Below are 23907 nucleotides of genomic sequence, written 5' to 3' on the forward strand. Positions count from 1 at the left end.
TAAATCTAAATTTCACTCCCACTGACAATGGCAATTAAATTAGATGCAGATACGAATTGATAACCACCAGTTCATAATTTGGTTAGAACTAATATTTGCTTAAGAATACAGCTTGTGGTTACAGTTTTCATCTGATTATTCTCTTGAGTAGGGCCTTGGATGTGTTACTATGCAGTAGTATTAACTGAGTACAAGATGACGGGCAGTGTTGTTGAACGTCCTGTGGAAGTGTGCTATTGGATGTGCCTCCACTGATCCTTCATCAAGACAAACCACACACATGCTTTGCTTGGAATAACTCCCAAATCTACTTTTATACAATGAACTGAATAAAGTTGGACGGTCACTCAATGTAACAGTTATTAATAAAAAATACACATTTTCACATAAACTATCACAATTTTATTAAAAAGAAAATCATACAGAACCTTATAAAATACTGCAAAATAAGCGTCACCAAAATTAGATTTTTTTACAAAAGGTTCAAGCTCAAAGAGAGTACATATACACCAAGTCAAAACTAATTATTGCATATACCTTGCAAAGCTCCACCACAGAGCCGCCCAGGAACATGAGTAATGTTAATCAGCAATTCAAATTTATTAACAGATGGCGGGAGTTTGGAAAGCATACTGAGCAAACAATCAAGGAAAAATATTGAAGCACTATATACAAAAAGAAAAGGTTTGCAGAGAAGAAAACAGCAGGTAAGGAATTTGAAAAACATAGCAAATGCAATCATAGTAAACAGCTTAACTAAAAACTGTTCAGCACCTGGTGATGTCAATTCTAAGGTTGCAAATTTCTAAAGCATTTCTATACTTGCCTTCAGTAATTCAAAGATCTAGAGACATCCCAGAAATATAATAAAATCATGTAGATCTCCCAATGAAAATTATATCACTATAGCCCATTTCACACATATGTAATCTTCACTTTCAGTTCATCCACTGCAAGCATGTGCTTGGGGGGGGGGGAATTCAGAACCATCGGATGTCTAAGCAAAGCAAAACCAATTTTAACTATGCAAAATAAATGAGAAAATATTGAAGGTATCAGGAGACATCAATCTATCACTTTGGTTGAACACCTATTTAAATTATATATAGGATTTCTGTCTTTTGTGAAAAATACAAATTTCAGGTTTTAAACCATATACGTTCTCTGATATTAAATGAATGTTTGAAAATCACAACAACTGATTGGTATAAAGACTTTGCCAAATGGATTATTAGCTTCCACAACTGACCATTTCTAACAGAATGTTTGCTCCGGTTCATCCCTTTGCTGGGTTCACTAAATAAAATCAGACATAATGATCTGTTATCATCAAATTATCTATGATATTCTTGGCAATCCACCTCCTCTTGACTGAGCTTTATACTTTTAATTTATAGTAAAACTCTGATGATCCAGCATCATTAGGACCTTCGTTGGCGTTGATTTCTGGTTATATTATTTAACACTTCTATTTCACTTTATGTTCACGTGTTAAGCAGAAATATGATAAATTTTCTAGTGAACCGGGTGAATTTAAAGGAGTGTGAATTGTATTTATGCAACTTAAAAAGGATGTGTGGAAAACAGAAGCCACCAAGCTGAAACATAGGCACTCCGAACTCCAGACCTTAACTTCCAATGTTCCTAAGCCCATTATGTGTATACAGTACAATATATGGCTGACCTAGTGAGTATATTGATCCACAATGGCATGTCTACAGATAACAACTTTATGTAGTAATGAGGAAACAAGATAGCTAACTAATGGGATATCCAAACAATTGAATCAGATTACTGGATGCAGTGTTCCCATTATAAAACACCAATGCCCCATCAATACACAATTGCTATTTATTTCCATACAAGTTTGCATACATTAATTAAGTACATCAATAGATACCACATGAAAGAATGACAGCATTTCTTCCTTCACCTTCCTGCAGATTCAACATCTCTCCTTAGTGTATGGTCTCACTGAATTGCTTCAGACTTCAACATTCATTGTTGCACAGTTTAGGCATTGCAAAGCTGCAATTTTTCCTTGCAACTTTGGCTGTTTTGATAAAGGGACTGATTTTCTTATTATTGCACTCTCTGTCTTTTCGTGGGTCTCATTTCTGTGAGTTTTTCGTTATTTGACATTTTGTTTTGATACATGATGGGACTCTCCAGCAATGAGGGTTTGACACTTTTGGCCACGGCCCAGGTCCAGAGACACTGTTCTATTTTGTGAGGTGTCCAGTCATTCACCGAGTCATCTGTAAACGACACGTACATCATTATAGAATGGCAAAGTCAAAATACAGTCATATACATCACACTGACACGGACCAATAAGATCAAAGCACTGGATTTAATCACTGCATCACTCAATAGAAAATCTTGCACAAGGAAATGAACTCCAAGATTGTGCATGGATCTCATCAAGCATACAGTACATTCAGAACAACCTCCTAGATGTGTCCATCTTCATAATTTATAAATTCTGAATCACCACACCCCAAATTCAAGTTTTTAATGGATGTTAATAACAGGAGTGGACCTAATACTGAAAGCAAGAAAACCAAAACTTCCTCTGTCTGAAGCCAAATCAAAACTATTGTTCATCCCTTCGCCAGTTCTGTACCCATATAGCTCCTGGTGTAACAGAGCGTAGTACATATCTGAAAATGGACCTAAATCACGATCATCTTGATAACAGATCTATGTAGTTAGATCAAGCTTAACTCCAATTTTCCTGTAAATTTTGTTCAATAAAATAATATAAATTTGGGTATGCTAAATTGTTAATCATTTAGCTGGAGAAAAGTGTAACCTGTATCAACAAAGTTTTTCTCATCATCTCTGAACTATATGCCTATCAAGTAATTTTAAAGTATGCTATTGTAATATGGGAGCTACACAACTTAAATACAAGACTATAATTTAACATCTTACAATCTGATTTCAAGGCGAGACCACACACTCATCTGACTACTAAATAACAATCTTCACCCTAACTCCTAATCGTCAACTTCTTTGTTAAAGCCACAACGTTTACCTTGTGTATTTGACATGAAGAATTTAGAAAACTTCAGTACACAAGAAGAACACATTTCCATAAATTTCCTTTGACACAAAATAGTGCATATCTGTGTATATGTGGGGAAAACTTACTTGTATTGAGTTGTTCTACACACTCCCTCACCTTGTCCAGGTAAAGAATGTAGTGCTTAAGTGTGTATTTAATGGGAACCAAGCCTGGGATTGACTCCAGCACTTCGTCGGCCATGAAAGCAGCTTCCTGAGGAGCACCAGTAACCAACACAGCTAAGCACAAGAGAAAGCTTTCCATTAGAATACAAGCAACCCACATGAATGAGCAAAGAAGCTAATGTGATGTAAGTGCTTTCTTACCTGACATGGTGGCAGGTCCCACTGCTTTTAGAATACAAGCGACCCACGTGAATGAGCAAAGAAGGTAATGTGATGTAAGTGCTTTCCTACCTGATGCGGTGGCAGGTCCCACTGCTTTTAGCTTAGTGAGTTCCGCGATTGCGGCCGACACGTCAGGAAGCAGCTTGAAAGCTTTCCGCGTGCACGACTCCACACTGCTCACAGAGTTACTCGCAATCATCTTCTGCAGCATCGGACGGAATTTGCCTCTCTGTCAGAAAGTAGGCACAGGGAAAGAAAAGTCAGATCAGTAGGTGTGACCCCACTGCAATATTACAAATCTAAAGGTCCATAGAATAAACTTGACGCCATCTGTAATGGACGACTGCATAAGCAGCACTGTGTCTTCGATCACAGCACTTATATCATCCAAGTTGCTAACCTAGAAGCAATGCAATCAAAAATAATCCACTTTTCCTTTTGGACTAAACTATACAATCGGGATAGAAAGATATATAAAAAATGAATATGTAGAGTTTTGTACACCAGAAAACAGGTAAAGCCAAACCTTAGGCCATTCAACCCTTGAAGCCTATTCCTCCATTCAATAAGACTGTGGCTAATTATTGATTACAGTAACCTGTTCAAGCTTACTCTCTGTAACACATCATCTCCAAGAACAATATCCAATTCTTTCTTAAACATGTTTAATAGTTTGGCTTTAACTGTTTTCTGGTGTAGAGAACTCTACAGATACATCTGTCTGAGGGAGAAAATTTTCTCATCATCCTCAGTCTCAAATGGTGTACTCCTTATCTAGCATTAGAAACATTCTTCCTGTATTAATCTGTCCAATTTTGTTAGACTTTATTGAGATCCCCTCTCATTCTTCTAAACTCTAGTAAATGCAAGCCTGATTGATCGACTGTCTTCAGACATTAGCCCTGCCAGTTTAAGAATGAATCTGATGACCTTCCCTGAACTCTCTCCATAGCAAAAGTATCCTACCTCAGATAAAGATCAAAACTGCACACAATATTCAAGGTGTGGTCTCATCAAGACCATGTAGAATTACAAAATTACCCCTGCTCTTACAGAGAATCCTCTTGCCAAGAAGAGCAGCATACCATGTGCCTTCTCTTCCTGAGCCTACATGTTTAATGTCAGTAACCCTCAGGTCTTGTTGCACTTCCCCCTTTCCGAACCTATCACCAGATAATACCTGCCTTCCTGTTACTGCCAACAAATGAGATAACTTCATATTTATCCATATTATATAGCATCTGTTATGGTTCCACCCACTCCCTCAACTTCCAAATCAACCGGACCTTTTCTGCATCTTCTTTAATGCTCGCCTCCCATCAGCTTTCTGCAAACTTGCAGTTCCCTCATCCAAATCATTATTATATGTGGTGGATAACTGTGATACCAGCACCAATCCTGTTCAACCCACTAGTCACTATCTGCCACTTGGAAAGAGACATGTTTATTCCTATTAACCAAACAGATCTCTATGCATAGAAATAGCTTAACACCATCACTGTGCTCACACATATCAGTGTTTGTTTTGCACACTAATTTCTTATATAAGACCTCACTGAAGCTTCCTGAAAGTCCAAGTATACTACATCTGCTGGGGATTCGCTCTCATCTACTCTGGATCGACTGGCTTTGCTCCTATGAATCCTATCACAACTAGCCTTCAATAAATAATGTAATTTGAATTTGGTTGCAAAAGTATGATAACTGAATGGAGATGTATCAATAATTCACAGCACATGAAAACCAAGCTCTCTGAGCTGATTTCAGTGTACCAAATAGACAAAATTCAAGAAAATGGTATTTAACCAATATGAGTTTAATAAACAATCAATTCTTTCTTGTAGTTCAAAAATCTGATGTTTCATAACCAAAGCCAAAAAACTGACTATTGATTTAGACGACTAAATCTAATACACAGGCAGGTAACTGAAGGTTGCTGAAGACTTTGTTAGTACTCTTTGGAAAAGAGTATACTATATTACCTAACATGAGAGAAGTTTGGGAAAAGGTTCTGGGAGGGAAGACAGGACAAATGTAACAATGATATACAAAATAATTGAAGCAGCAGACTATGTTCCTATTGATAGAGTAGGGAAGACCAGTATGCATGCAAACAAATCCAATAGAGTTTTTTGTTGCTCAGATAACAGCACACTATGGGACAAAATTCTAATTCTTGGCAAACCTTTAAATGAGAGTGGGATCTGTACCTGGCAGAGATTATATCATTAAAAAGAATGGGCAAAACATTAGACAACGTGGTCTCCTGAACTTGTTTATTAAGAGGTGTTTCAAATTTCCTTTTGTTCATTTCATTTTGATTTTTTTTTGTCTGGAGATGGCTTACCTGCTTTGTGCAAAGATTAACTAGTGACAACAAAAAGGCAGGGTGTTTTCTACCAACACATTTTATAGTGTCAAGGACGGTACGATGATGGGAGCACTTTTCTAGCGTTTAACCATCTAAACAAAACTCCTCCAAAGACCCAGCATTGTACTCAGCAACAGATGCAAAGATTTCAATTTTGATCTCATTTCTGCACAAAGAAAGTGAATCGCACTCCAGGGACCCCAACTTATCTTTCTACCAGGTTTAATGGCGGGGGGGGGGAGGAAAAAAAGTACAAGCAGAATTCCCAATCTTGAATGCCAAAGAAAACTAAAACATGCAGAAATAATCTCAAATTTCATTACATATAGCCAACCCTACCCATTTAACTTACCGTCAGCTTCCACTCCATCAACTGAACCAGCTCAGCATGAGTGAGAAATTTCTCCGTACGACTGCAAACTATTTCCGGTAACTCTTCCTGATACCTTTATTAGAAACATTATATTTCAGATTGACCACCAATAAGTCAAAGAGCAGGTAAGTTTACTTCTCTCATTCTCTACTATAAACCACACACTACTCCTACAGGCATTGAACACTTTACCCATCTATTTACATTGATACAAGTGGTCTTGTGGTACTTCATTAATAAACAGATGGTCCTGCTGGTCTTGCCTCCCAATATCATAAAATATATTGACTGTTAATTGCATTTATAAAGGGCAATTTAAACCTTAATTTATTTATTCAGAGTTACAGCATGTAACGGGCCCTTCCCGCCCAAAGAGCCACGCTGCCCAGCAACCCACCAAGCCTAATCATAGGACAATTAGCAATGGCCAATTAACCCACTAACCGGTACACCTTTGGACTGCGGGAGGAAATTGGAGTACCCGGAGGAAACTCACGCGGTTCGGGGGGAGAGCATACAAATTCCTTACAGACGCTGTCGTAATTGTACTCCAAATGCCCCAGGCTGTAATAATAGCTACATGCTAACCACTACGCTAATTCTCAAGATTATTTCAGTTACAAAATAGTTGTAAGTTTCAAATCCTATCCCAAACCATTCTCTTTTCATGTTAAAGGAAAATAGGATGCGGGTGGGCAAGGAGCTAACCACACTTCAGGAGATGGCCACCGCTTTGCTGAGCACCTCTGCTCTGTTTAAGGGCCATTTGCTGCTCCCATTTGATCGTCATTTTACTCCCCCCTCACATTGTCACACTAATCTGTCCATCCTTAGTCTCCTCCACTGCTAGTTTGAGGCCAGAACCAAATTCTACCTGGACAGTCCACGTACAATATAATGGCATGAGCACTGAATGCTCCAATATCAGATAACTCATTCCTGCTCTCCTTCAGAGCCACCCAAGTCCTCTCACACACCCTTCTTTCCACCGCACCTCCCAACCCACACTACCCAGTTTCTCTCTCCCCCTCTACCTTTTCCACCTCGTCATCACACAATCCTCCCACTTGCCCTCCTATCACTTCCCGTCCCCTCCATGTTGCATGTGTCCACTACTTCTCCCTTACTTGGTCATATTCTTCAGCCTCGTTCCTTATCAGATTTCACAAACTGCAGCCCTTTGTCATCTCCACCTATCATCTCCCAGCCTCTGTCTCCCCTTTTCCACCCTGATTCCATCTGTCAATCAATTTTCCCCTTGCCTGTATGTACCTATCTCTTATCAGCTCTTGTTCCACCGCTCCCCACTATTCTTTCAATCCAAATGAAAGGTCTCAATCTGAATTGTCCACTGCCCATTTCCCTCCACAGATGCCGCCTGACCTGCTGAAATCCTGTTCTTTTTTTGGTTTAAAATTCTTGACCTCAGCTTCAAATCTCTTCAGTGTTTTGCTTCACCCTGCCTAAATTTCCCATCCTACATGAGTGAGCATTCAGCAGTATCAGCATATTTTTCCCTACCATAAACAACTCTCTTTCAGCTGTTTTGTTGGCCATTTCTGAATGATGCATCTTCAGTACACTTCATTGTTGTTTCTTTGTCTGGATTCAAAGTTTCTTTATGAACAAATACTCTGAAAATCATTTTACTATTTTATGTGCTCAATGATCCACACTCATCAAACTTACTGCATTTTGCACACATTTCCAAGGAATATTTTACAAGAGTAAATCAAGCAACTAAAAAGTTTCTAACATAAGAAAAAGTTATTATTAGTAAAAAAAAGTTTACAACAGTCAATGCAGCTTCAGGCTACTGTGTTTCTTTGTGAGAGGCACTTTCAGCCATCATGACCAAGAATGCAGAAAGTATGAATCTGTTGATTGAAGTGAGAGTCTGAGGCTACGTCCACACTAGACCGGATAAATCCATAACCGAAGCGTTTTCTCTTCGTTTTGACCCTCTGTCCACACTGAAATGGCGTTTTCCTTCCCTGAAAATGGAGCTTTTCTCAAACACTCTCCAGAGTGTTTAAATCTGAAAACACCGGTTGGATGTTGTAGTGTGTGTGGGGTAACCAGCTAATTTTAAAAACGCTGTCATGACGTGCTGGAACAGATGGTGACGGCAGTGCGGCATTTCATTGTTTTCTTGACGCAACCTCCAACACCACAACAATATCTGACAATAGATGTGTAACAGCCTAATGTAACATTGTATGGAAATACAAGGTAACACTGATGCAGAAATGTTTTATACATTGAACAAGGTGCTTTATTAATGTATTGCTTATGCAAACATTCAATAGATGCAATTGTCACTTTTGCCCAGTAGCTCGTTTTATTGCACATGTTAAATACAGCAAAATAATACGCAAAGACATGGCAAAAGTAAAGGCAAACAAATGAGGTAACAGCAAATTTCACTTTTGCTCAGTAACAAGCCTTATTGCATTTAGTTGTAGCTGTCATCCCTTTCATCGGTGAAGAGACTATGGCTGTAGGAAATGTCTCTGGACAAACGTGCACCAAGTCTTTCGTTTGGCAATTTCCTTTTAAGTTTTTCTAGTCTGTAACTGGACAAATGCGCACCGTTTCCTCTTCGCTTGTTTTCTGTGTGTCCTGCGCATGCCCAGTAGGAGGAGATTTGCCCAAATATCCGTTTTAATGTGGACGGAGGTATTTTCAAAAACGCCTGGTGTGGACGCCTAACATTTTTACATGAAACCAGTTTTTTCAAGTTATCCGGTCTAGTGCAGATGTAGCCTGAGAATCCACAGGTTTGCTTGAACAGATTCCAGTTTTATTTGTGAAGTAGATAACTGTTAAGTGCAGAGTTTAAATGCACATACATTTGCCACAATAGAAAAGCAAAACAAAGCAGAATGATCTGAAGACATGTCTACCTTTAGCAGATTTCTGCCACCTGTTTAAAGTATTCAAGATCCACCCCTCACCATTTATCCAGAGCAGTCAGCTTGCCTGCTTTAACTCCTTTGGATGTCGTCGCCTTTGCTTCAATGACATCCTTGTAAACTGCAAGGACAGACCTCCATACAGCAGGATCCTTACAGTCATATAGTCTGCCATTTCCAGACATGGTTTCATGCAAAAGAGGCTTCAACCTGCAGGTTTTCATCAATTTGTTATTTTATAGTGATATCAAACTTGATCAACATACTTAAAACATTCTCTACTGATATCCATTGATAATCTGGAATGTCAAAGATTTGCTATGTATGAAAAAGTCTTAAATTGCTCATATCCCTGGAAGCACATCGAACAACCAACATTTTTGCTGGTGGAGCTCAAAGTTGAGTAGCATCTGTGCTGGGGGTGGGGGGGGGGGTGGTGGAGAGGAATTGTGGACATTTGGGAGTCAAAGCCCAGCATCAGAATTGAACAACTCCTGAACGAAATGTTGAACAAAGTGTGGCCTGGCATGCTGCACAAATTGTGGCAGATGTGCAGTTTTCCAGGTCAGAAGTGAAATTGAGGTTCCACTCTCTTCAAATAAACATCAGAAGAGTATATTGCCTGGCCCTGCTGGCTCCTCTAGCACTCTAATTCCCTGTCAGCATTACGGGAAAACAGATTATCTGATTACTATTAGAATGTTGCTTACTAAGAATTTAGGGTAAAATGCCAGCTAGATAATTAAAACTGGATTATAATACTTTCGCTGCAGAGCAGATTATAAACTGGGGATTATATAATGAAACTATCCCATAACTTATTTTCCACAAACAGAAAGGAAAAAGTACGAGATGTTATAGAAGTCTTACATTTACCACATGAGAACAACTGCAAAGAGACTCATAAATCGTTATGTCATTGAGCAAAATGCAGAACAAAAAAAAACCCATTGGAATAACATGCACAAAATGTTGCAGGAACTTAATAAATTAGGCAATGTCTATGGAGGGGAATAAACAGTCAACGTTTCGGGCCGAGTCCCTTCATCAGGACTAGAAGGGGTGAAGGGCTGAAAGTTGGCACTGGAAATTCATAATAAAAACAGAAATATCCAAGAAGCCAAACAGCAATTGTGTCGAAAGAAACAAAGTTAATGTTTCAGGATGATTAATTTTTTTCAATAAAATGTACTTTTATTTTAAGCCACTTTGTTCGATTTCTTCGTGTTCGGAACTTATAAGACAAGACAAAGCACCGACAGTGGTTGAACATCCAAGCAAGATCCGAGGAAGGGAACAAACTTGAAATTTGTGACAAATTAGGTAAATCCCACTTCAAAGTCAACGTTATTACCTTATGCACAAGTACCTGCAAATACGGATACAGTGAAAACTTACTTGCAGCAGGACTACAGGCGCATAGAATCAGATAAGCAGCATTCACAAGAAATACAACTACTTCGCACCAATTACCTGCAGCAACTTCAAGTTATTCTATTATCATTTAATAACTCTATAACTCATTATAGAGTTAAACCCTCAAACTCACTCCCCTCAGTGTGGTCCTGGGCTACTCTCGTACGTCATCAAACATGCGCGCACCCATGGGTGGGTATGGAGCGATGACGCGCACCCACCGTATACCCAGTTTTGGCGGCGGCACATATCGATTGCGTCGCCGGCTTCCTGATGTCATCAGCGAGCCACGATGGGTGACGTCACCGAGCGCCGCTGTTTACGTGCGTTCTGTACACAAACGGCCCTCGTTGCTTGCGGCCCCTTTCCGGCAGCTCTGGGGACCAGATCCTGCCGGGGCCCGAGGTCACAACACCCCGTCTTCCGTTTCGGTAAACCGCGGGGAGCCCGTCACTAGAGACACGTCCTGCCGGCTGGGCACGCTCCAACTTTGGCTTGGGCCCGCTGCACGGTGTCGGAGTGTCTGTCTACTGCTGCGGGACGCCGGCTTGTCTCCGCGCCTCTGTGGTCGAGTCACCGGGGATCCGGAGGAACAGCATGTCCGGAAGCCCAGAGAAGAGCCTTACTGCCCAAGAGCTGAAGGAGCAAGGGAATCGCCTCTTCCTCGGTAGGAAGTATCAAGAAGCTGCGGCCTCCTACAGCAAGGCCATAGTGAGTATCTCAACTGGAGTCGGGGAGGAGAGGCGGCAGAGAGCCCAGCCTCAGTTCAGTCAATCTCCCCTGTTCCAGCTAAAGGTGTATAGAAGACATCAGAAATACCTTTCTCCCTGTTGTTCATTGTGCTTTGTCATTCCTGGCTGTGGAATTCGGAACTAGTGGCTGTCAGAACAAAACTGCAATTGTTCATGTGACTTGCTCGGCGTTAATATTGTCGCAGTTTTTATAGGTTTGTTCTGCTACCACATTCAGTACACATTCAGTATTGCTGCGACATTAGCCAGATTTTGATGTGGTATACAAAACATTTATTTAGTCGACGAAATATAGAAGTGTAAACTTCTATGTGTATATATATATATGTGTGTGTGTGTGTGTGTGTCTATGTATGTGTGTATATGTATATATATATGTGTGTGTGTGTGTCTATGTATGTGTGTATATGTATATATATATATGTGTATATATACATGTGTGTGTGTGTGTGTGTCTATGTATGTGTGTATATGTATATATATTAGTGTGTATATGAGTTATATATCGCTGGTGAATATCTAATGGTAGTATTAAGGTGTCTTGAACTTGTTGTATAATTGTAAAGGTCATGATAGAAAATATTTAATTCTGAAGATCAACCTTAACTGTGTGTTGGGATTCTGAAACCACGAATTTGTTTATAAAGTTATATGATTCTCAGTTATTTTAACAGTATTTGTTCCACAAACTAGCATGGTACTGCAAGTCTGAAATATGTGTTTTAGGTGTGACTTTACTGACTTTGTAATTTGCAGAGTTGGGTCGCACCAGCAATGTAAAAAGACTGATTTTATTTTGCAAGATTTCATTCTTATAGAATGTAAAACAGTAGAGCACCGAAAAAGGCCCATGATGTCTACAGCAATGTGAATTCACGTTTAGCTGGGCATAATTTGTATCCCTCTGTCAATTGCATGTGGCTGTCCAAGTGCCTCTTAAATGCTGTGATCACATCTTCCACCGCTTCCCTTGGCTGTGCATTCCAGGCACCCACCACTTTCTGAGTGGGGGGAGAAAAATGCCTAGCAAATCTCCTTGAAACTTACCTTATTTTTACCTTGCGACACAGTGACGGCCTACCATGTCTATGCCTCTCATTATTTATATTCTTCTGACAGTTCACTCTCAGTCTCTGAGACTCCAAGCAAAACTATCCAAGTCTGTCCTTTATTCCCATCCAGTTAATACTAAAATGTGTTGAGCTATTAATCTGCCTACTCCCTTCGACCTGCCCTCGGACCATAGCCCTCCATACCACTCCCATCCATGTACCTATTCAAATTTCTCTTCAATGTTGAAAACAAAGCCGCATCCGCCACCGTGAAATGCAAATTCAAGGCAAGTCATAGAAAACTACAGCACAGAAATAGGCCCTTCAGCCCATCTAGTCCATGCTGAACCATTTAAACTACCTACTCCCATTGACCTGCGCCGGAACCATAGCCCTCCATACCCCTGCCATCCATGTACCTATCCAAACTGCTTTTAAATGTTGACATCGAGCTTGCATGCACCACTTGTGCTGGCAGCTCGTTCCATACATTCAACATCATCTGAGTGAAGAAATTTCTCCTCATGTTCGCCTTAAGCATTTCACCTTTCACCCTTAACCCATGACCTTGAGCTGTAGTCTCACCCAGCCTGAGTGAAAAAGGCCTGCTTGCATTTACCTTATCTGCATCCATGATAGTTTTGTATATCTCTGTCAAATTTCCCTTCATTCATCTACACTCTGGGAAATAAAGTCCTAACCTGTTCAACTTTTCCCTATACCTCAGATCCTCAAGGGTTGACAATATCCTTGTAAATTTTCTCTGCACTCTTTCAATCTTATTGACATCTTTCTTGTAGGCAGGTGACTAAAATGGCTCGCAATTCTTTAAATTAGGCCAGCAGCATCTTATACAACTTCAACATAACATCCCAACTCCTGTACTCTATACATTGATTTCCAAAAGTGAATGTGCCAAAGGCTTTCTTTACAACCCTGTCTACATGTGATGCCACTTTCAAGAGATTATTGATCTGTATTCGCAGATCTGTCTGTTCTACTGCACTCCTCAGCGCCCTGTGCTCACTGTGTAAGTGCTACTCTGGTTGGTCCTCCCAAAGTGCAAAACCTCACAGTTGTCTGCATTAAATCTCATCTGCCATTTTTCAGCCCATTTTTCCAGCTGCTCCAGATCCCGCTGCAAACTTTTAACAGTCTACTTCACTGTTTGTTACGCTTTCAATCTTGATGTCATCTGCAAATTTGCTAATCCATTTTATCACGTAATCATCCAGAATGTTGACATAGATGACAAAACAGCAACGGACTGCACACCGATCCGTGAATCACAGGCCTCAGGCTGGAGAAGCAACCATCTGCTACCACTCTCTGGCTTCTTCTGCAAAGCCAATGTCTAATCCAGTTTGCTACCTCCTCTTGAATGACAAGCCACTGAATCTTCTTGACCAACCTCCCATGCAGGACCTTTTAAAGGCCTTGCTAAAATCCACATAGAGAACATCCACTGTCTTGCCTTCATCAGCTTGCTTGGTACCTTCCTTGAAAAACTCTGTAAAATTTGTTAGGCATAACGTATCATGCACAAAGCCATGTTGACTATCCCTAATCAGTCCCTGTCTAGTATGTGGTCCCTTAGAATACCTTCCAATACCTTGCCCACTACTGATGTCAGGCTCACTAGCCTGTACTCTCCTGAACCAAACAACATTAGCCAGCCTCCAATCCTCCGGCACCTTAGCCATGGCTAAGGGCATTTTAAATATCTCTGCTAGGGCCCCTGTAATTTCTGCACTAGTCTCCCACAGGGTCTGAGGGGATACCTGGTCAGGCCCTGGGGATTTATTCACCCTAATTTGCCTCAAGACAGCAAACACCTCCTCTGTAATCTGTATGTGGTTCATGACCTCATTGCAGCTTTGTGAGACTCTGTGTCTGTCTCGCAAATAAATACAAATGCAAAACAATCCATTTACGATCTCCCCCAACTCTTGACTCCATGCGTAGGTGACCGCTCTGATCTTTCAGCTGACCAATTCTGTTCCTTGCTACACACACAAAAAATGCTGGTGAACGCAGCAGTCCAGGCAGCATCTATAGGAAGAGGTACAGTCAACGTTACGGGCCTGGACCATTCGCCAGGCCCGAAACGTCGACTGTACCTCTTCCTATAGATGCTGCCTGGTCTGCTGTGTTCACCAGCATTTTTTGTGTGTGTTGCTTGAATTTCCAGCATCTGCAGATTTCCTCGTGTCTGTTCCTTTCTATCACTTTGCTCTTAATACATCTGTAGAAGCCTTTGGGATTCTCCTTCACTTTGTCTACTAGAACAACCTCCTGCCTTCTTTTAGCCCTCCTGATTCCCTTACATTTCTTGTAGTCCTTAAGTACCTTATCTGCTCCTTCCTACCACTTCTTTTTTCTGTACCAGGGCCTCAATTTCTCTCATAAACCAAGGTTCCCAAAAACTGTTATCCTTGCCTTTTATTTTAACAGGAACATACAATCTCTACTCTCAAAATTTAAACTTTTTAAGGCCTCCCGCTTACCAAGTACTCCTTTGGTAGGAAACAACCTGTCCCAATCCACACTTGCCAGATCCTTTGTGATGCCTTCAAAATCGGCCTTTCTCCAATTTAGAATCTCAACCCAAACACCAGAGCTATCCTTCTCCATAATTAACCTGAAACTAATGATCAGAAAATGCAAAGTGTTCCCCTATGTTTTACCAAAGTGTCACTTGCCCTGCCTCATTCTCTAATAGGAGATCGAGTATCACACTGTCTGTAGTTCGGACCTCTATGTACTGATTAAGGCAACTTTTCTGAATACATTTTACAAGCACTTTCCCATCCAGCCCTTTTACAGTATGGGACTCCCAGTCAATATGTGGAAAGTTAAAGTCACCTACTATTACAACCTTAATGTTTCTTGAAACAGTCTGCAATTTCTCTACAAATTTGCTCCTTGAAGTCTTGTAGACAGTTGGGTGGTCTGTAATATAATCCATTAACATTGTCATCCCCTTCTTAAGCCTCAGTTCTACCCATATTGCCTCAGTAGATGAGCTCTCCAGTCTGTCCTGTCTGAGCACTGTCATGACATTTTTCCTGCCGTCTCTACCATTTCCTCATCTAAAACGACAGAGCTCTGGAACATTGAGCTGCCAGACCTACACTTCCTGGAACCAAGTCTCACTAATGGCTAACATGTCATAATTCTATGTTACCAATTCCATGTTTCCTCTTACATTTGACCTCCCAAAGTACATTTGCTTGGATTAAACTCAATCTATCTGTTCTCTGCCCTTATTTGCAATTGATCTATATCCTGCAGTATCTTTTGACAATCTTCTTCACCTGTCCACAGCTTCCCAATTTTCATGCAAACCTACTAATTAGCTCAGTTTCATTTTTATCTAGTTCATTTATTTGTTTATTATATATCACAAACACCAGAGTCCCCAATACTGAATCCTACAGAGCATCACTGGTGACAGACTTTCAGTCGTAAACCCTCTTTCTTCTATGTCTAACCCAATATTGAATCCAACCTAACAAGTCTCTATGGATCCCATTTGTGTTATTCTTCGAGATCAGCCTATTATTATTTTTAAACAACTCCCACTGGTTGTATATGGATTTGCCTTAAAAAAAAGCTGTTCCCTATCTATACTCCCTAGCTCTTACCTAGTGGAGTTGTAATTAGCCTCCCCCCCCCTCCAAATTTACCACTTTCCTCCAAGGTCCAGTCTTATTCTTTTCCATGACTGTCTGAAAAGTTAGATTTGTAATCACAGTAAGAGCACAAAATGCTCTTCCATTGAGATTCTATTCACCGGGTTTACCTCATTTCCCAGTACGAGGTCTGCTCCAGTCTGACCCTTCACTGGTTGGATTATTGTCATTCTGTTTCAAGACACCTTCCTGGATCCACTTAACAAATCCTGCCTCATCTAAGGCTCTAACACTAATGAAGTTTCAGTTAATACAGAGAACATTAAAGTCACAATTTACTTGGATTGTCTCACCGGAGGGTTCCTCAAAGACGTCTGCTGAAAATGCAGCTGTGACATACACCCTAGTCACCCAGCTCTTTTAAATCCTCCTTTATCCCATTGGAAACTCCTAAACCCTGGAACGCTGAGCTGCCACTCCTGCCCTTTTCTTAACCAAGCCTCTGTAATGGCCACAGCATTGTAGTTCTAACCAGCAAACCTGTCTCTTGAGTTCATCTGCTTTTCCCATAACACACCTTGCGTTGAAATAAGTACACTTTAATCTCTTGGTCTAAAAGAATTGAAATCTGTTGCATAGTAGCAGGTGATATAGACAGCTTGGTGGAATGGACAGTTAGCTGGCTTTTGAAATTTAATAGTGAGAAATGCAAAGTATTACATTTTATTAGGAAATATAAATAATATAAATTGTAGATACAGTTCCAAATGGAATATAAGAACAAAGTAATCTAGGGTCATCGATGTTGGCAAGGCAGATTAAGAAAATGGTTTCAAGAAATGATATATTGAGTTTTATAAATGGGGATTTAGTGTAAAGAACAAGAAAATCATAATAAAACACTGGTTTGGCTGCTCAGGGACATTGTATCCACTTCTAATACTTTTTAAGAAATATGTACTGTCTAGACACGATGCAAAATAAATTTAAAAACCTTTTTAAAAAAAAACACCTCAGGGATGAGGGACCAGATACCTGTGTGGATTGACTAGTGAAATAGGATTTATTCTCTTAGTCAAAAGTAATACAGCTCAGAAATCGGAATTGCAGCCACATCCAAAGCATTCCGACCCATTACGCCAATCCCATTTTCTGCTGATCTGACTTAGCTTTCACATTTTGTGAGAGGATGCCCCACCAAACTAGACAGTAATGAGGATGCTCTCGATGATGGCCATGTAGAATTGCACCGTTATGATCTGGGGAAGGTGTAACTTTACCAACTGCTGCAAGAAGTACATCCTCTGTTCTGAAGGTTCTCCCGGATGAGGTCCTGGCAAATAATGATCCCCAGGAACCTGAATGTCGAAACGGTGCTAACTGTAGTGTTGTTGGTGAGTGTGTGGAGAGGAGACTCAAATTTGTCCTGAAGTTGATATGCATCATGGTTTTGAGGGCAGTGGGCTCCAAGTTATTGTTATTGCACGAGGACACTATCTTGTTTACGTCTTGGTAGTGCTTGGTTTGTGGCCTCTGTTGACTAGTCAGTGGTGTCATCCACGGACTTTATGGATCACTGGAGACACGGTCAATGGTATAGAGAGAAAATAGGAAAGGGGAGAGAAGACACACCTGGGGTGCACCAGTGCTGAGTGAACGGGATGTGAAGATGTGCTTGCCTAGTTTCTCACACTGCCTTCTGTCAGAGAGGAAGTTTGTCATCCTCCTGCAGGTGGGAGCTGGTACGTTTGGAGAGTTTCTCTTGCAGAAGCTCAAGGGTGATGGTATTGAAGGCTGAACTGAAATCAGCAAAGGAAATCCTGTCGTGTACTAGGGGAGTTGAGGCACTGCAGAGTGAAGTCAAGACCAGATGTTAATGGCTTCATCTACAGATCTATAGGCAAACTGTGGCAGATCTTGAAAATTTTGAGTTATGGATTTGAGAAATGGCTTGATTAGCCTCTCAAAATCTTTATGACTGATAAGAGTGCAGCTGATATTGGTCCATGGCATATAAAGGTTGAGAACCCGAGTTAAGTGATTTTTGATTTTTTTCAGAGACTGGAACAATAACAGATTTCATGAAATGTGCTGGAACAGTGCATAGTCTGAGAGACTGATTGAAAATGTCTGAAAAGACTAGACAGCTGGTTAGCATAGTGTTTGAGTAAGAGGCAGGGGAGACGGTCAGGGCCAGTAGCCTTCTTGGTAGTTTGCTTCTTGAACAGCTTCTTCAACCACCTCTTCCTTTACAGCAAAGGGTGTGAGGCATTGGTGATAGTCTGGTTGACTGGGTACTCGTGGGGATCTTTGAAGTGTGATCTGTGAGTCAAATCTGCAGTAGAATTGGCTTAACTGGTTTGGAAAGAGGGAGTCATCGGTTCAGGGGTGCCTCCTTTTTGTAATTGGTAATGGACTGAAGTGATGCTAAAAAGTTTCTGACCCCTTTAGAATTTTCTCTATTTCTGCATAAATATGACCTAAAATATGATTAGATCTTCATGTAAGTCCTAAAACTAGATAGAAAACCCAATTAAATAAATAACACAAAAAATTATATTTGTTCATTTATTTATTGAGAATTTACATGTATTTGTTGGAAAAAAAAGTATGTGAACCTTTGCTTTCAATAACTGGTGTGTCTTCCTTGTATCATTTTTGAGAAGAGCAGGCTCTGTCAGTAGATGACTTTGTGTTTCTTTTTTAAAGGGCAGGGCAACTCTGCAACCCAGTGCTCCAATTTCATCTCATTGATTGGAACACCTGACTACAAATAGCTCTTGTAGAAAGCATTACCCCAGAGCTTTACATACTTTTTTGAACCTAGTTGCGATTGTTTAAATGGTGTGCTCAGTATTGATGAGAAAAAGTACAATTGTTTGTATGTTATTAGTTTAGATTGTGTTTGTCTATTATTGTGACTGATGACGACCAGACCACATTTTTTGAGTAATCATTGCAGAAAACCAGGTAATTGCAAAGGTTTCACAAACTTTTTCTTGCAGCTGTAGTTAGTGATGGACTGAAGGACTTTCCAGGCTCAGACTGGTTTTCCCGTTTGACTGAGTATTGGTATTTGGCAGCTCTGATTGCCTTTGCTCCAAGAAGCTTTAGGTATTTCTTTTGTGTTTAGAATTAAAGTCAGATTAAAGCCATACTGTGTAATATTTATCTTTCTGTATAAATTATAAAGTTAATTGAGTGATTACAGTTGAACATGAAACAAAAATATGAAACAGTATGTTACCCAATTCTTGATAATTAAAACTATATAAGGGTATAATTTATCCCATGTCACCAGGATTAAGGAGCAGAAGCAATTGAATTAAAGTGATTGGTAAAAGAACCATAGCTATTGTGGGTAAAGTGGGTCTGGGGAGCATTGCTGGTGTTAGGTGTGATGAAAGAAGATTCCATTTTAGCATTGAAAATGGAGCTAGATAAATATCTGAAATGAAATAATTTGCAGGAGAGGGTAAAGGAGTGCAGGAGCTGGATTGGTATTGTATAGAGCTGGAATGATGTACATTCATGGGCCAAATAACTTTCTTCGGTAAGTCTATGTATCAATGATTTTCAGAATACTGCAGTCATCGATATAGTAAAAACATTTGTATTATGCAGAACAGTGGCTTAAAGTTCTTGACAAATCTTTTGCTTAAGTAAATATTTGTTGCATATTTGTTTTCATAAGTACTACATGTTCATAGCATCAACAGTTCATTTTTTGAAATCACTGTCTCTTTAAAAGCGATAACTAATAATTTCATAATTAGAGCGGATAGAATAACAATCCATTTAATGACTGTTTTATATGGAGCTTCTCCATTGCCACTCATTAGGTTATACTTGAAGATCTTCTAGTGCCTTTAGTTTCTCTCATTTGCACACGGTATCACAGTACAATGATACATAATTCAAGTTCAAAGTAAATTTATTACCAAAGTGCATGTATCTTTCTCTTTCTGTTTCCTCCTGATCACATGAAAATGCAGCAATCTCTCAGGGGCCAACCAAAAGGTGCAATTTTTTTACGATCCAAAGTTAATTTTACATGAAGAACTTTGGGTACTGTAGGACTATTCCAGTGAGCTGTTGGTTGATCAGAGTAGCTGGTTGAGATGTTGGAGGAGCTGATTTGGGCTCAGAGGCACTGGCCTGGCTACAGACCATGTTGCTGCCTGCTACTCGGAAGCATCGAAGTTGGTGCATGAAGGTGGTGTGCAGTATACCTGTGGGAGATTATCTCGGACATTACACTTGCAATTGCAAGACCACAAGACTGTGTTGCACTGTAAGTTGCTGCAGGCCTGTTATCCTCGTCTGATGGCACAACAGGTTGTAACGGGCTAGGCCTCGGAACATTGGGCTTGCCTGCTACTGCAGACCAAGTGAGAAGATGCAGAAGCGCTACAGCATGGCGTCCGTGGTCGGCTGGGGTCTAGCTCTCCAGTCGGTGCTGCCCTCTCGTGTTCAAGCAGTGGAATGGCAGGCTGGATTGCACGTGTCTGCACTGCCGGGAGACTGTGCTATTGATTGCTGGGCATTGTCACTCGGGGTCTTGGACTATACAGTTGGAAGAAAAAGTTTGCGAGCCCTTTGCAATTACCTGGTTTTCTGCATTAATTACTTAAAATGTGGTCAGATCTTCATCTGAGTCATGATAATAAGTGAACACTATCTTCCTAAACTAATAACACACAAATAATTGTACTTTTCATGTCTTTATAACACACATTGTTTAATCATTCACAGTCCAGGTTGGAAATAGTATGTGAACCCCTATACTTAGAACCTCCTTTAGCAGCAATAATCTCCACAAATGTTTCCTGTAACTGATGATCAGACTTGCATAAAGGTGAGGAGGAGTTTTAGATCATTCCTCAATAAAACAAACTGTTTCAGTTCATCAACGTTTCTGGGATACCTTGTATGAATAGCCCTCGTCAGGTCATGCCACAGCATCTCAGTTGGGTTAAGGTCTGGATTCTGATTTGGCCATTTCAAAACACAAATTTTCTTCTTTTTAAGCATTCTGTTGTTGATATACTCTTGTGTTTCGGATCATTGTCTTGTTGCGTTATCCAACTTCTATTAAGCTTCAGGTGGCAGACCACTACCCTGTCATTCTCCTGCAAAGTGTCTTGATACAATTTTGAATTCATTGTTCCCTCAACAATTGCAAGCTATCCAGGCATTGAGGCAGCAAAGGAACCCCAAACCATGATGCCTCTTCCACCATGCTTCACAGTTGCGATGAGGTTTTGGTGATGGTGTGCAGTGCCCATTTTCCTCCAAACATTTCTGCCTGAAAGTTCAGCTTTTGTCTCAGTTCTCTCCATAACATTATCCCAGAAGCGTTGTGGAACGTCCAGGTGATTTTTGCAAACTTGAGACGTGTAGCATTTTTTTTTTGGAGAGCAGTAGTTTCCTCCATGGTGTCCTTCCATGAACACCATTCTTGTTCAGTGTTCTTCTTCTAGTGGACTCATTAACAGAGACTTTGGCAAGTTCTGTAGATTTCCATGGATCTTGTGCTGTTACCCTTGGGTTCTCTTTCACCTCCTTCAGCATTGCATGTTGTGCTCTCGATGTGATCTTTACAGGAAGCCCATTCCTAGGGAGAGTAGGAACAGTAATGAATTTCCTACACCTGGAAACAATCTCTCTTACTGTGGACTGATGAACACTCGGATCTTTAGAAATGCATTTGTACTCTTTCCCAGCTTCCTGCATCTCTACAATTCTTCTTCTTCTAAGGTCCTCTAAAAGTTGTTTTGATCGAGGCATGGTGCACATAAACAGATCATTCTTGAGAAGAGCAGGCTCTGTCAGTAAACTGACTTTGTGCATCTTTTTTAAAGGGCAGGGCACCTCTACAACCCACATGTCCAATCTCATCTCATTGATTGGAATACCAGACTCCAAATAGCTTTTGTAGAAGGCATTACCCCTGAGGTTCACATACTTTCTTTTGAACCTAGACTGTGATTGTTTAAACGTACTCAGTATTGACGAGAAGTACAAATTGTTTGTGTGTTATTAGTTTAGGCAGATTGTGTTTGTCTATTATTGTGACTGATGACGATCAGACTACATGTTATGAGTAATTAATGCAGAAAACCAGATTGCAAAGGGTTCACAAACTTTTTTTTCAACTGTATAGTTTTTTTTGATTGAATATCCTTCTTTGCTTTCTATGTAGAATTATGTTAGTTGCTATTTTGAATGTATGCTTGCTCCTTTGCATGTTTTGTACCTTAACCCCAGAGGAACACTGTCTTGTTCAGCTGTATCTCTATATGGTTGAATGATAATTAAATTGATTTGATTTAAAAATATGAAAACTTTTTGACATTGGTAGGTCAGGAAGGAACTGAATTTTTGAGAGTGTCCCTGTTACAGGTGGAAATCAGCAAACAATAATTTACTCAGCGTCAAAATATTTACAGTGGATGGTAGGACAGGATGGAAATTGTTTCAGTTAGAATACTTTCTAGGTTACTAATCTACCTGATATACAGGATGGAAGTTGGTTCAGTTAGAATGCTTTCCATGTTGCTAACCTACCCAGTTACAGACCATTGACTGCCTTATCAACATTTGCAGAACCTGTCGATCTCATTGGGTACGTTACTTTTGAGTATTACGTACACTGTCAAAAGCAGTTATATCAATTATCAACACTGAGATGCATTTTTTAACCTTTATAACTTGAACTAGACACCATTACCAAACATGTATTGACCTGCGTACAGTAACTTGGCAGCAAGATTTTCTGCATTAGTTTATTTTGGAGGCAGTAAGTGTGCCTCTAAGTATATTACTGGGATTTTTGTTTGACAAGGATCTGAATGTCAACAGAATCAAAAGAGATTTGGTTAACAGACTGATCAATTGTGTTCACATTGGAACCATTTGTGAACTGACTGGTCAATTCCTGACCCTTGTGTTCCTACACATAGAAATTAAACAAGTATGCAGAGGATATTGACGATAATCCTGTGCCTGAAGCCCTTTCAGATTATTTAGTTTACAGATAATTTTTTTTTCATTTTGGTATGAGAACTGTCATTTACTTTTCTCCTTGGTTCCTGTTCCTAATCCGTACTATCTAAGCAGAGGCTGCTCTGATAATGTGCTTCCCTGAGATCTGCCCTAAAATGAATCATGAAATATCAAAGTTCAAAGTAAACTTATTAGCAAAGTACACATGTGTCACCATCCATGACCCTGGAGATTCGTTTTCTTGCAGACAGTCACAGTAAATACGAAGACAAACAATAGAATCAATGAAAAACTTAACACAACAAAGACAGACAAACAACAAACTATGCAATACAAAAACAGAAAGAAAACCCAAAATATTAATAAATAAATAAAGCTGGCCGTGGCATCAGCACTGGACTTTGAAGTGAATGGTCCCGAATTCGAATCCAACAGGCTCCTTGCATATTTTCCATCTGTACTCGGTTGAGCCTTGAGCTAGCAACTCGGCCTCATTTTAAAGAAAACAGCCAAATGCTATGGAAATGGCAAAATGCTGCCTGATGTGCCACAAGGTGTGAAAAAGAACAGCGAATAAATAAATAAATGAATGAGCAATAAATATCAAGACCATGAGTTGTAGAGTCCATTAAAGTGACTCCATTGGTTGTTGAAGCAGTTCAGTGCTGGAATGAGTGAAGTTCAGTGATTAAGTATCCTCCGTCAGCATCACCACTTTAGGTAATTGTGGAAGGAAGTTATTTGCTACTATTTAAAAAGTAGAAGTACTTTGGGAAGGTTCAAAAGTCCATTTTATTGTCAAAACATGCATGTAGAATACAACTCTGATGTTTGTCTTCTCCAGGTAGCCATGAAATACAGAAAGACCATGGGAGTTGATGAAGGAAAAGACATCAACTCCCCCCAGCACTGGCACGAAAAGGAAAAGAAACAAAACTCGTAGATCCTAAAATCCCCCCCCTCGCAGA

General features: G+C 40.1%; 2 protein-coding genes across 5 annotated transcripts in view; one reads left to right on the forward strand and one right to left on the reverse strand.

Annotated features, from left to right (window-relative positions):
- Nucleotides 1-392: 392 nt before the first annotated feature.
- Nucleotides 393-11358, reverse strand: zgc:112496 (uncharacterized protein LOC541336 homolog). Of its 4 annotated transcripts, none has more exons than XM_063059165.1 (6): nucleotides 10475-10689; nucleotides 9119-9286; nucleotides 6141-6234; nucleotides 3487-3646; nucleotides 3157-3309; nucleotides 393-2258 (listed from the first exon to the last, which is right to left on the reverse strand). In XM_063059165.1, the coding sequence occupies exons 2-6, from the start codon at nucleotides 9259-9261 to the stop codon at nucleotides 2083-2085; spliced, it is 726 nt and encodes a 241-aa protein (XP_062915235.1). In that variant the 5' UTR covers nucleotides 9262-9286; nucleotides 10475-10689; the 3' UTR covers nucleotides 393-2082. The 4 variants fall into 4 exon arrangements, with proteins under 4 accessions (XP_062915235.1, XP_062915236.1, XP_062915239.1 ...); XM_063059166.1 differs by having other exon boundaries at nucleotides 10550-10683; XM_063059169.1 differs by lacking the exons at nucleotides 9119-9286; nucleotides 10475-10689 and adding an exon at nucleotides 11312-11358.
- Nucleotides 10817-23907, forward strand: part of stub1 (STIP1 homology and U-Box containing protein 1) — a 43354-nt gene continuing 30263 nt past the window's right edge. The window contains exon 1 of the mRNA XM_063059164.1: nucleotides 10817-11203. Coding sequence (XP_062915234.1) covers nucleotides 11090-11203 — 114 coding nt within the window. The 5' untranslated portion in view covers nucleotides 10817-11089. The remainder of the gene's footprint in view (nucleotides 11204-23907) is intronic.

This window comes from Mobula hypostoma, chromosome 9, assembly GCF_963921235.1.
Source record: "Mobula hypostoma chromosome 9, sMobHyp1.1, whole genome shotgun sequence".
In the NCBI taxonomy this organism is placed as follows: Eukaryota; Metazoa; Chordata; class Chondrichthyes; order Myliobatiformes; family Myliobatidae; genus Mobula; species Mobula hypostoma.

What these genes read in the sequence shown, in the direction of transcription:
- zgc:112496 (XM_063059165.1), bottom strand. Translation starts at nt 9,261, where the DNA reads ATGTCTGGAAATGGCAGACTATATGACTGTAAGGATCCTGCTGTATGG. An exon ending in CTGACTGCTCTGGATAAATG is followed by an intron (nt 6,235 to 9,118) that starts GTGAGGGGTGGA and finishes TTTCTAATAAAG; the next exon opens with GTATCAGGAAGAGTTACCGG. An exon ending in TGTAGAACAACTCAATACAA is followed by an intron (nt 2,259 to 3,156) that starts GTAAGTTTTCCC and finishes TGTCGTTTACAG; the next exon opens with ATGACTCGGTGAATGACTGG.